The sequence below is a fragment of the Eptatretus burgeri genome, chromosome 12 (assembly GCF_056783735.1).
Source record: "Eptatretus burgeri isolate ZD-2024b chromosome 12, Ebu_testis_v1, whole genome shotgun sequence".
Taxonomy (NCBI): domain Eukaryota; kingdom Metazoa; phylum Chordata; class Myxini; order Myxiniformes; family Myxinidae; genus Eptatretus; species Eptatretus burgeri.
This window is the reverse complement of record NC_140972.1, coordinates 16,151,846-16,164,383: the sequence shown is the minus strand read 5'-3', so window position 1 is coordinate 16,164,383 and position 12,538 is coordinate 16,151,846. Positions and strand designations below refer to the sequence as shown.

The 12,538-nt window shown below is 44.2% G+C and overlaps 1 protein-coding gene across 1 annotated transcript in view; it reads right to left on the bottom strand.

Moving 5' to 3' along the window:
• Positions 1 to 3,318: 3,318 nt before the first annotated feature.
• Positions 3,319 to 12,538, bottom strand: part of LOC147015159 (unconventional myosin-Ie-like) — a 143,497-nt gene continuing 134,277 nt past the window's right edge. The window contains exon 29 of the mRNA XM_085849669.1: positions 3,319 to 4,311. Coding sequence (XP_085705795.1) covers positions 4,235 to 4,311 — 77 coding nt within the window. The 3' untranslated portion in view covers positions 3,319 to 4,234. The remainder of the gene's footprint in view (positions 4,312 to 12,538) is intronic.

The following is a 12,538-nucleotide window of genomic DNA, read 5'->3' as shown; positions in this document are numbered from 1 at the left end:
TCTCTCTATGTCTCTCTCTCTCTGTCTGTCTCTCTCTGTCTCTCTCTCTCTCTGTCTCTCTCTCTCTGTCTCTCTCTGTCTCTCTCTGTCTCTCTCTGTCTCTCTCTGTCTCTCTCTGTCTCTCTCTGTCTCTCTCTGTCTCTCTCTGTCTCTCTCTGTCTCTCTCTGTCTCTCTCTGTCTCTCTCTGTCTCTCTCTGTCTGTCTCTGTCTCTCTCTCTGTCTCTCTCTGTCTCTCTCTGTCTCTCTCTGTCTCTCTCTGTCTCTCTCTGTCTCTCTCTGTCTCTCTCTGTCTCTCTCTGTCTCTCTCTGTCTCTCTCTGTCTCTCTCTCTCTGTCTCTCTCTCTCTGTCTCTCTCTCTCTGTCTCTCTCTCTCTGTCTCTCTCTCTCTGTCTCTCTCTCTCTGTCTCTCTCTATGTCTCTCTCTATGTCTCTCTCTGTCTCTCTCTGTCTCTCTCTGTCTCTCTCTGTCTCTCTCCTTTCCTTTCCTTTCCTTCGTAATGCCTTCTGTACAGTATATTACATCTATCTAGTATGTAGTTGTATAGTTTAGCCATAATCTTTGAAGCAATTGATAAACCTTCGATTCTTGTGTTTTTAAAATATCAGGTTCTATTCTCCTACTTGTGTAATGGTATCCATCAATTGAAGTTGTGCTCGTACACGGCCTTGTCTTCTTGTGCAGAATAAACACCTGTTCCTGACAGGTGCGAAGTTGTGCAGTTTCTGGGAGTTATTTTTTTATTTTTTGTCGTATCTCATTTTAAAGTTTTTTTTTTTTTTATTATTATTATTATTATTTTTTTTAATTATTATTTATTTATTTATTTATTCTCTTCATGTAGGAGTGCATTAACAGGTATGATAATTCATACACTTGTCCACTTTCACATAGAAGTAACAAGTTGGTGCCCATCTCAGGTACCATCTTCATGGACACCCAGAGTACAATCACAACTTTTTCAGTTTTTCATCCAGCAGTTAAGGAGTGCATAACAGAGCCTGCATGTAAATTGGCCAAATATTTTTTTAATTCTGTAAAGTTTTCATGCAGCAACACCTTATAAAACTGAACTGCTTGGACTTTATACTCTTACCAGGAACAGTTCTGCTTTGATAAACATCTACATAGAGAAGGTCATGGTTTCAGTGTCCACAGGCTCATCACTGGACTTTGCCATGCCACCAATGTTGGAATAAAGGAGATTGACCCCATGTGCTTGTTGATGGTCACTGGAGGATGATTCACAACTGCAGGGTCTACTGGAGTGCTCTTCCTTGATACCGACCACAGGCTTGTGGTAGCAACTCTGAAGTTGCAGCCTAAATCCAGGAGAATAGTACCATCCTTGGCTGGATGTTGGCAAGCTCAAGGATCAGATGGGAGCTGAGGAGTTTGTGAGTGGGGATTTGGGGGGGGGGGGTCTGGATGCTTTGGGGAATCCTGAAGAGTTGTAGAGAGCCTTCAAGACCACCATTATTGATGTGGGTGGATGTCTTGGAACTCACCATTGGGTGAAGAAGAATTTTGTCTTAACAGTCACAGGGCCTGTCTTAATGGCAGAGTTGAGCTGTTCAAGGAGTTGCATAAAACTACGTGTGCTGAGGGTGGATAAGGAGGCCTTGGTGTCAGAATCTGTGGGGATAGAGTATCACCTGTGGTCAAGTGTTTCTCATCCTGCTTGTAGGGGAATTTATGCATTGCGTTCCTCCAAGCCCATCCCTCGGTGTACTGCAGTTAGCGGAGGGTGGTGGGATCTTGACAGAGGAGTCCGAAGTGAAGGCCCGCTGGGCCGGTTACTTTGAGCTGCTGTACCAGGCTGACCCACCAGCTGTTGTTGGATGTCAGGGGTGTTGCTGACCCTTCATTCAACTGTGGTCCACCTTCGTTTGTGGAAATGCAGGCTGTGGTGAACCGGTTGAAATGGGGTAAAGCTCCTGGGATCTGTGACATCCATGCTGAACTCATGGCTGGTGGAAATGCTGTACTCGTGTTGCATGCAGGTCTGTGCTCTGCCTGGAACACGGGCATCATTTCAACTGACGAAGATTGGCCTTGTTCTCCCTCTGGAAAGGGAAGGGTTATTGCCAGGACTGCAACAACTACCGAGGGGTGGCACTGCTCTCAATGTCACCCCTCGGTCTTTGCTCGACTTGGTATTCTGGGCAAGGTCTTTGCTCATAATTTGAAATGGAGTTCACTATTTGCTCAGAGTCGTCGAGCTTTACGCTGAGGTCAACGATTGACTATCCTTGCTCTTCGCGTCCTCACCAAATGCAGACGAGAGTTTCCTCTGGAGGATTCTTGGTCTTCGTGGTGTCACCAAAACGGATCAATCTGATGTCTGAACTACATTCTGGTTCTGAGTGCTGTGAGATGATACCATCTCTGACTTCTTTCCAGTTGTTACTAAACGATCTAGCCTGGGATCAATGATGCAGCTGTAAATTGCTATCCTGGTGTTTCCCAGGCAGGGTGATTCATCAATGTGTGCCTTCACTCGCATGGATGTTAAACAGTTGTCCCATCTGCCAATGTTCGTTTGTGGTTGTTGAAGAGGAGTTGAGTTATTGCCAACATCATGAATAAATTCCTTCCCTAACCAGCAGATGGCATTGATTGCATCAGCAGCAGCCACCCCTCAGCCAATAATGCTACACCATTGCCTGAAGCTGGTCCAAGCTTCTTCATTCTTATGCAGCCATCAGTGTTAGCAACTTCAGACTGCAATGCAATGATTCTATTGCAGACAGCTGAGAGTGCCTGATGCCCATCAGAAATACAACTACAACCATAGACTTTAAAATCTGAAGGTAATAGTGCTGCAGCTACCATTTTATAGTGCCCCACCTTGTTGATATGGAAGTACTTGGTGTTTGGTTATTGAAGGTTTGCTTTGCTTTGGGAATCCAACTTGTGCTTGGGTTGGTGCCTCGAAATAGCATACAAGGTTTTCATGATCTAAATGTTTTAACTACTGTCTTGATTTCTTTGGGGGCTGGAAATGGGGCAGATGAGCTGTTGATACAATGCCTCCTACTACTGGCGCTCATTTCACCAACCTCTGAAGGACGACAGGCTGAGTCAACCCACTTGGTGTTAATTCACAGGTACTTGAACTCGAGACCCTAAGATCTTTAGCCAATATCAGGCTATGTTGACCACTGATTGCTTAAGTTTAAAGTTGGTTTCTTCTTCTCCTTTATTTTCACCAAGGAACTACACGTATACACATGTTCCTTTTCTCACCTACAATATAAGGCATGAGGCTTGGGCCTTCAATATGCCTTTTACCAATCAGAACAATATTTGTGCCAACTGAAACATGCAAGTTGAAATTTATTTGGCAATCAGGTACTAACACGATGGCTGTACAATATTGCTATTTTCAAATGGTTTAAACAGAATGATTTGGTGAGCTTACGCAGCATCTTGTTCTGCATATACATGGAATAACTTCTTAACCTAAAATCCAGTTTCAACCAAATTATAGAGCATTCTATTGTTTTCTTTACCAGTGTTTTTTTATTTATTTATTTTCAGTGTTTATGTTTATTAAAAAAAAAAAAACACGGTCAATAAATAGCGATTAAAACTGTGGACACTCTCCAATCGGCAGTATTCCAAGCTTATGGGTAGCTATCCACTACTCAGCTCTCATAAAACAAAAATGATATCTTAATTTACATGGAGAGAGGCTGGACACAAACATGCACAGTGCAAATCTTATATCTGTTATCCGAAGGCTGCCATGGCGTCGCCACCTCCACCTCCCTGCTATCGGGCACGCTAAGCAATTTCCATGACCATGCAGGAAAATGCTTAGCTCACCAGGTCAACCAGAATACAAAGGATCTTTTGTGGGTTTCTGGTTTGGGGACAGACAGACTTGAATGTTAAATGATATCCAATGCATCAGTTTTGCTTTATACAAGACAGATTTGTATATTTTCTATAGGCCAGTGTCATACTGCACAACCTTGTGGTTTAACATGTAGCACAGATTGGAAAAAAAAAGTTCATGGCAACTCGCACAACTTGGGGGTGAAAGGCAACCTTCGTGGAACTCATGTTCCATTATCAGTCATAACATTACCTGAAAGCCACACTGCCGCCTGAAACGGTCACTCCTGTAGTTGGCAAGTGCTTTGATGGATTTTTTGGGGGGAGGGGGGATCGGTACCCAAGTTAAGTTATCACACCACTGTTGCGCAAACATGGATAAATGTTCAAACTCAAAATTTTTCGACATAATTTCCAGGGAAGAGGCCTTTTTTTCCTCTCAGCCGCCCCATCCACCATCCGGATGGATCTGGAAAAAAACAAACAACAATTTTTGAAAATGACCCAAAGTTTATGTCGGGTCTTGCATCACACGGAAAGAACATTAGGTGACGTAATTTTTCATGAATTATGAAGACAGATGACATTAATAGACAAAATAAATAACCATTGTGTGTATGTATAAAAACGAATAACATAAGGGATTTGAGAAATCATGAAATAAGTGCTCAGATAGAGCCAAAGAAGACTCTTCCAGGCAGTAGTGTTAATTTTTATTTGTTTGTTAATTTTTTTAGTGGATCTGTTGTTCTGATGGAACAATTTTAATTGGTCTTCACAGCTTTCAGATAAGGTACAGACAAAAATTCTCATCGAAAAAAAAAATAGTGCATCGACTCTTTACGGGAGCGACAGGAAGGGTCATGTTATTATCCTCTCTGGGGTACAGACATTACAGTAGATCTTGTCTTGGGTCTCTTCTGTGGTGGACATGATAAGCAGAGTGCTTCAAGAATGTCGGGATTCCTCCAGATTTATTTCAGGTAAATTTAAATTTAATTTAAATAGGTTTAAATTTAATTTAAATAGGTAAACAATTTAAATATATAGGTAAACTTTAATTTAAATAGGTAAACAAACGTGTTTGTGGTTTATCATTTATTTATTTATTTATTTTTTACTTCCTTGAGGCCTCTTCTTCTTCCTCGTTATCAAACCCCAAAAACCACCACAATAAGCTATTTATCCACATTAACACAGCGTTTATTCAAGGAGGAAAAATGATTTGGGGAGCGGGGATATTATTCGTATTAATATTGTTTTGTAATAACATTAATATTATAAAGCCTGGTGTTGCGCAGTGGTGAGGGCAGGGGCTTGGAACCCAAAAGGTCCTGAGTTCAAGCCCCGTTGGGCCACTGAATTTATATATATATATATATATATATATATATATATATATATATATATATATATATATATATATATATACATATATATACATATTGTTGCGAATTTGCGCCCGCCGGCATGCGAGCGGCCACGTAACTCGAATCGTGGCACGTCGCCCACCGGATGGACAATTCTGTCGTGACCCTCTCGGACTAACGCCGGGAACTAGTCACGGGTGGGCCTTTCGGCCTCACCACGATTGTGCCAATCGGCCCCCCGCGTGGGATAGGGTTGTTCGCCAAATTAGACCTACCTAAGTACCCACACGGAGGGTAGACCGGGCGATCGCACCTCGCCGCAGGTCGACCCCGGACACGGACCACTTAAGCGACCCGTTCTGTACTATCGGGATTACCGAGCGGTGCTATCGTCAACCTCGACGGTTCCGATTAATTATCGGGCGTATGTAGCCCACTACCAACCCTTTACGTGAAGTAAGATGGAAATTCAATTAAAAGACGAAGCGAAACGGGAAAAACAGTTCAAAATGAGGCACATTTATTCCGTGGCACACGGATAGCACACATATACAATTACAACAATTATGCACCAAAAGCAATTGCAACAAAAGAAACGCAACAATGCAGATCTACTACCGACTACGCGAGCACACGGCAACATTTAGTTTTACTTTACAGACGGCGCCAACAACACATATACTCAAAAGCAAAAGAAAAAGGGCCACCCTCGAATACAAGGGGAGAGACGTGGTCTGTGGGCGCGAGACCGGGTGGAGCCTACCCGTCTTGTGATGAGCCGCAAATGTCGTGGCGGTGCCCCGACTCCGCGCTCCTCCGCGGGTTTCGTTGGCATTGCTTGGAATGGGGTGGGAACGGGGCCCCCTTTCCGCACTATCTCAGTGTGGGGGGGGGGGGAAGGGGGGAATTGTTGATGCTCTGGGGAAAGAGAATATCTGGCTTGCTTGGGTCCCGCGACAAGCAACTCCACTGCGACCTCGACCGCGCTCCCGGCTTCCCCTCTCTGCAGCTCCCCGACAGACTCCGAACCCCGACAGACTCCGACTCTCCTCCAGACCCGTCTTGACTGCTGCTGCCACACTCTGCCGCCGCCACACCTCTCCAACTCGCCCGAGCCCAAAAACTCGACTCCTCTCCAACTCCCTTGACTGCTGCTGCCACACTCCGCCGCCATCACACCTCTCCAACTCGCCCGAGCCCAAAACTGACAAAATTCGCCCCGCGCTCGGCACTTTATAGTACGGCAGGAGAACCCATATGCAAATTTCCGGATTAGGATGAGCTCGGGGGCGGAGCCACGCTCGCCCATTGGGTGGAGGAAAAGTGGGCGTGAACCTCCCCTGATCCTCGAATTTGCATATATCGATTCTACTCCGACGCACCTGGAGGCGGGGCCAAATCGCCCCGCGCTTAATGATTGGACGGATCGGAAGTGGGCGTGTATCATTCCTGATCCGACTCTTCCTCGGAAAGGCCGCTTTTTGCACCCGCTGCTCGGCGCGCGCCCTGTACGAGTCCAGGACAGCCTGACGCTCGGTGCCCACAAGCGGTGCGGGAATGGCCGCAGAAGGAGAGGCGAAGGTGGTGGAGGGTCTAAAGTGGCGGTCCCTGGCCACGGTGACGCTTGGAATGGTGGTGATGCGATGTTTGCGAGAGCGAGTTGTGAAGGTAAAGGTCATGGCTGTTGGCGTTGTTGTTGTTGTGAAGCGGAGTTGCGGTTGGTGGTTGTTGTGTGATGGCGGTTGAGACGTGGTTGGTTCAAAATAAAGATAGAACTGAAAAACGGCTATCTTAAAGTGTCGCAGCCCGAATGAATCACATTTATTCCCTCTAAACAACGGGTTTGGGGCTAACTACACATGCACTTACAGAGATATCTCACCTACGGGACCTGAATGGTGGTTTGCGAATTTCCTCAACCACAACACTATGTATGTATGTATATAAATATATCTAGATATACTGCATGGATGTGTATGTATATACAGTGGGGAGAACATGTATTTGATACACTGCCGATTTTGCAGGTTTTCCCACTTACAAAGCACATAGAGGTCTGTAATTTTTATCATAGGTGCACTTCAACTGTGAAAGACGGAATCTAAAACAAAAATCCTGAAAATCACATTGCATGATTTTTAAATAATTAATTTGCATTTTATTGCATGAAATAAGTATTTGATCACCAACCAACCAGTAAGAATTCCGGCTCTCACAGACCTGTGAGTTTTGTCTTTAAGAAGCCCTCCCATTCTCCACTCATTACCTGTATTGACTGCACCTATTTGAACTCGTTATCTGCATAAAAGACAGCTGTCCACACAAAATCAATCAGACTCCAACCTCTCCACAATGGGCAAGACCAGAGAGCTGTCGAAGGACATCAGGGACAAAATTGTAGACATGCACAAGGCTGGGATGGGCTCCAGGACAATAGGCAAGCAGCTTGGTGAGAAGACAACAACTGTTGGCACAATAATTAGAAAATGGAAGAAGTTCAAAATAACAGTCAATCTCCCTCGGTCAGGGGCTCCATGCAAGATCTCACCTCGTGGAGCCTCAATGATCATGAGAAAGGTGAGGGATCAGCCCAGAACGACATGACAGGACCTGGTCAATGACCTGAAGAGAGCTGGGACCACAGCATCAAAGAAAACCATAAGTAACACACTACGCCATCATGGATTAAAATCCTGCAGCGCACGCAAGGTCCCTCTGCTCAAGCCAGCGCATGTCCAGGCCTGTCTGAAGTTTGCCAATGACCATCTGGATGATCCAGAGGAGGAATGGGAGAAGGTCATGTGGTCTGATGACACCAAAATCGAGTTTTTTTGGTTTAAACTCCACTCGCCGTGTTTGGAGGAAGAAGAAGGATGAGTACAACCCCAAGAACACCATCCCAACCGTGAAGCATGGAGGTGGAAACATCATTCTTTGGGGATGCTTTTCTGCAAAGGGTACAGGACGACTGCACCGTATTGAGGGGAGGATGGATGGGGCCATGTATCGCGAGATCTTGGCCAACAACCTCCTTCCCTCAACAAGAGCATTGAAGATGGGGCATGGCTGGGTCTTCCAGTATGACAACGACCCGAAACACACAGCCAGGGCAACTAAGGAGTGGCTTCGTAAGAAGCATCTCAAGGTCCTGGAGTGGCCTCGCCAGTCTCCAGACCTGAACCCAATAGAAAATCTTTGGAGGGAGCTGAAAGTGTGTGTTGCCCAGCGACAGCCCCAAAACCTGAAGGATCTGGAGAAGATCTGTATTGAGGAGTGGGCCAAAATCCCTGCTGCAGTCTGCAAACCTGGTTCAGAACTACAGGAAACGTCTGATCTCTGAAATTGCAAACAAAGGTTTCTGTACCAAATATTAAGTTCTGTTTTTCTGATGTATCAAATACTTATTTCATGCAATAAAATGCAAATTAATTATTTAAAAATCAAACTGTGATTTTCAGGATTTTTGTTTTAGATTCCGTCTTTCACAGTTGAAGTGTACCTCTGATAAAAATTACAGACCTCTACGTGTTTTGTAAGTGGGAAAACCTGCAAAATTGGCAGTGTATCAAATACTTGTTCTCCCCACTGTATATATATATATATATATATATATATATATATATATATATATATATATATATATATATATATATATATATATATATATATATATATATATATATATATTTATATATATATATATATATATATATATTTATTTTTATATATATATTTATTTTTATATATATATTTATTTTTATATATATATTTATTTTTATATATATATTTATTTTTATATATATATTTATTTTTATATATATATTTATTTTTATATATATATTTATTTTTATATATATATTTATATATATATTTTTTATATATATATTTATATATATATTTTTATATATATATTTATATATATATTTTTATATATATATATTTATATATTTATTTTTATATATAAACTCAACAAAAATAAAAACTTTACACTCGTTTCAAAGTCAATAATTTGAACACTTTAGAAAATAGGTTTAAAATAACGATTGTATTCAATTCTCTTGTCATTAAAGATGCTATAGCATACAGATCATGTTTGTCATGGAATCGGTTCCACCGGAAATGCGACGACAATGTCCATGATCAAAAACTGTGAGTCACAACTTAATGAAATCATGTCAATATCGGGTGTGTCCTCCATGGGCGTTCACAACTGCGATACAACGTCTCCTCATGGATTGGAAGATGCATCTGAACACAGCTTGGGGAATGCGCCGCCATATTTGTACCAACATGGCACCAAGCTCCTGTAAGTTCTGTGGAGGGTTCCTTACTTGATGGAGCTGCCTGCCTAACACATCCCACACATGCTCTCTGGGGTTGAGGTCAGGAGATCTTGAGGGCCACTCCATGACATTGATGCCAGCATCCCTGAGGAAATTCGTTGTTAAATTGGCCGTATGAGGTCTGGCGTTATCCTGTTGGAAAGTCAGACCTGGGCCATGAGCTGCCATGAATGGTAAAAGCTCTGGAACGAGCACCTGATCCCTGTATGCTGCCGCATTAAGGTTTCCCTGGATGACAAGAGTCGGGATCGAGCATGACCGTTGATACCACCCCAAACCATAACGCGACCGCCCCCAAAGCGATCCACTTCCTGTATGCAACACTGGGCATTGCGTTCTCCTCGTCTTCTCCACACTCTAACCCTTCCATCAGCAAAAGTTAGTGTGAACCTTGATTCGTCACGAAACACAACCCGATTCCAATCTCGCTGGGTCCATCTCAGGTGCCGTCGTGCCCAAAGAAAATGTTGGCGTCGATGGAAACGGCTTAGAATTGGTCCGCCATGCATGAATACGAGCAGAGCGCAGGCGATTTCGAATGGTTTAGGCAGTGACAAACCGATTAACGTAAGATAATCTGTCGGTCTTCTGCGCGTGACGTAACACGTGGTCGACCAGGATGGGGCGGTCAGCTGTGGTGCCAGTTTGATGGAGACTTGTCTGGAGGTTATGGATGGTCTGTCGACTGCATCCCATAACCCTCGCAACGTCAGTGACGGATGTTCCCGTATTCAGCATGCCAATGGCACGTTCACGCTGAATGTTTGACAGTCGTGGCATTGCAAATTAATGAATAATTAACCATAAAACCTTGTTTTTCTGAGATGATACTCTCCTCTGCTACCTTGAGATCAATTGCAGGTGTATCAATAGGCCACGTGACTTGTGTCACGTGGAAACGTGATTTTAGCGTGCAGTGCTCTGTTACGTGCTACGTCGGCCCGACCAGTAGAATGAATGTGTGAAGTAATGCCCTCGACAATGCCTTTTAACCATAATCACAACAAGAACTCTTTCAAGAAAAGTTTCAAAACACTATTTGACAAATAATGAGTGTTGAGTTTTTATTTTTGCTGAGATATATATATATATATATATATATATATATATATATATATATATATATATATATATATATATATATATATATATATATATATATATATATATATATATATATATATATATATATATATATATATATATATATATATATATATATATATATATATAGCCAGGTGTTGGCGCAGCGGCTTGGGATCCAAAACGTCCTGAGTTCAAGCCCCGTTGGGCCACTGAATTAATACACCAGGGGGTTGACTCAGCCTGTCATCCTTCCGAGGTCGGCGAAATGAGTACCAGTATACTGGGCCGGTGTATACCCCGGTTAAAATAGGTGTGCCATATCCCTGTGTCGTAAGAGGCGACCAGGGTTGCGTCAGGAAGGGCATCCGGCGTAAAAAAAAAAAACATGTGCCAAATCACGATGCGGATCATACGGATGATCCGCTGTGGCGACCCCTAACGGGAGCAGCCGAAAGAAGAAGATGTATATGTATGTATATATATATATATATATATATATATATATATATATATATATAATATGTATATATATATGTATATATGTATATGTATATGTATATATATGTATATATATATATGTATATATATATATGTATATAGTTGTGGAAATTCGCAAACCACCATTCAGGTCCCGTAGGTGAGATATCTCTAAGTACATGTGTAGTTAGCCCCAAACCCGTTGTTTAGAGGGAATAAATGTGATTCATTCGGGCTGCGACGCTTTGAGATAGCCGTTTTTCTGTTCTATCTTTATTTTGAACCAACCATGCTCCAACCATCACACAACAACAACAACGCCAACAGCCACGATCTTTACCTTCACAACTCGCTCCCGCAAACATCGCATCACCGCCATTCCAAACGGCACCATGGCCATAAACCCTCCACCACCTTCACCTCTCTCCTTCTGCGGCCATTCCCGCACCATCTGTGAGCACCGAGCGTCGGGCTGTCCTGGGCTCGTACAAGATGCGCGCCGAGCCGCGAGTGCAAAATGCGGCCTTTCCGAGGAGAATTCGGATCAGGAATGCTACACGCCCACTTCTGATCTGTCCAATCAGCAAGCGCGGGGCGGTTTGGCCCCGCGTCCAGGCGTGTCTGTGTGGAATCGAGATATGGAAATTTTAGGATCAGGGGAGATTCACGCCCCTTTTTCTCCGTCCAATGGGCGAGCGTGGCTCCGCCCCCGAGCTCGTTCTGATCCGGAAATTTGCATATGGGTTCTCCTGCCGGCCTATAAAGCGCCGAGCGCAAGGTGAATCTGGGCAGAGTCAGTTTTGGAAGAGCGGAGAGTGGCAGAAAAGCGAAGTTTTTTTTTTTTTTTGGCAGAGAGCAAGAGGAGTTGTTGCGCAAGAGTTGTTGTTGTGAGGCAGAGTCAGTTTTGGAAGAGCGGAGAGTGGCAGAAAAGCAGTCAGTTTGGAGCGCGGAGTGGAGTCGGGAGGCGAGGGCGTCCCGGTGGTTTTCAGCAGTAGGCTGAGGAGAATTGGGGGAAGAGACTGAGGAGCTCGGGTCCGAGGCAAGGAAGACGACGGTCGGCGACGAGGTCGCGGTGGAATCGCTCGTCACGGGACCCAAGCCAGCCAGCTATACTCTTTCCCCAGAGCATCAACAATTCCCCCCCCCCCTTTTTCCCCCGCGCTGAGATAGTGCGAAAAGGGGGCCCTGTTCCCACCCCACTCCAAGCGGTGCCAACGAAACCCGCGAAGGAGCACGAAGTCGGGGCACCACCGCGCTGCCACATTTGCGGCTCAGCACGAAGACGCGGGTAGGACCCACCCGGTCTCGCGGACCTGACCGCTCCTTCAGGTCCCGCGCAAATATTGGCCCACAGGCCCCATCTGCCCCCTTGTCTTTGAGGGTGGCCTTTTCTTTTGCTTTTGAGTAAATGTGTGTCGGC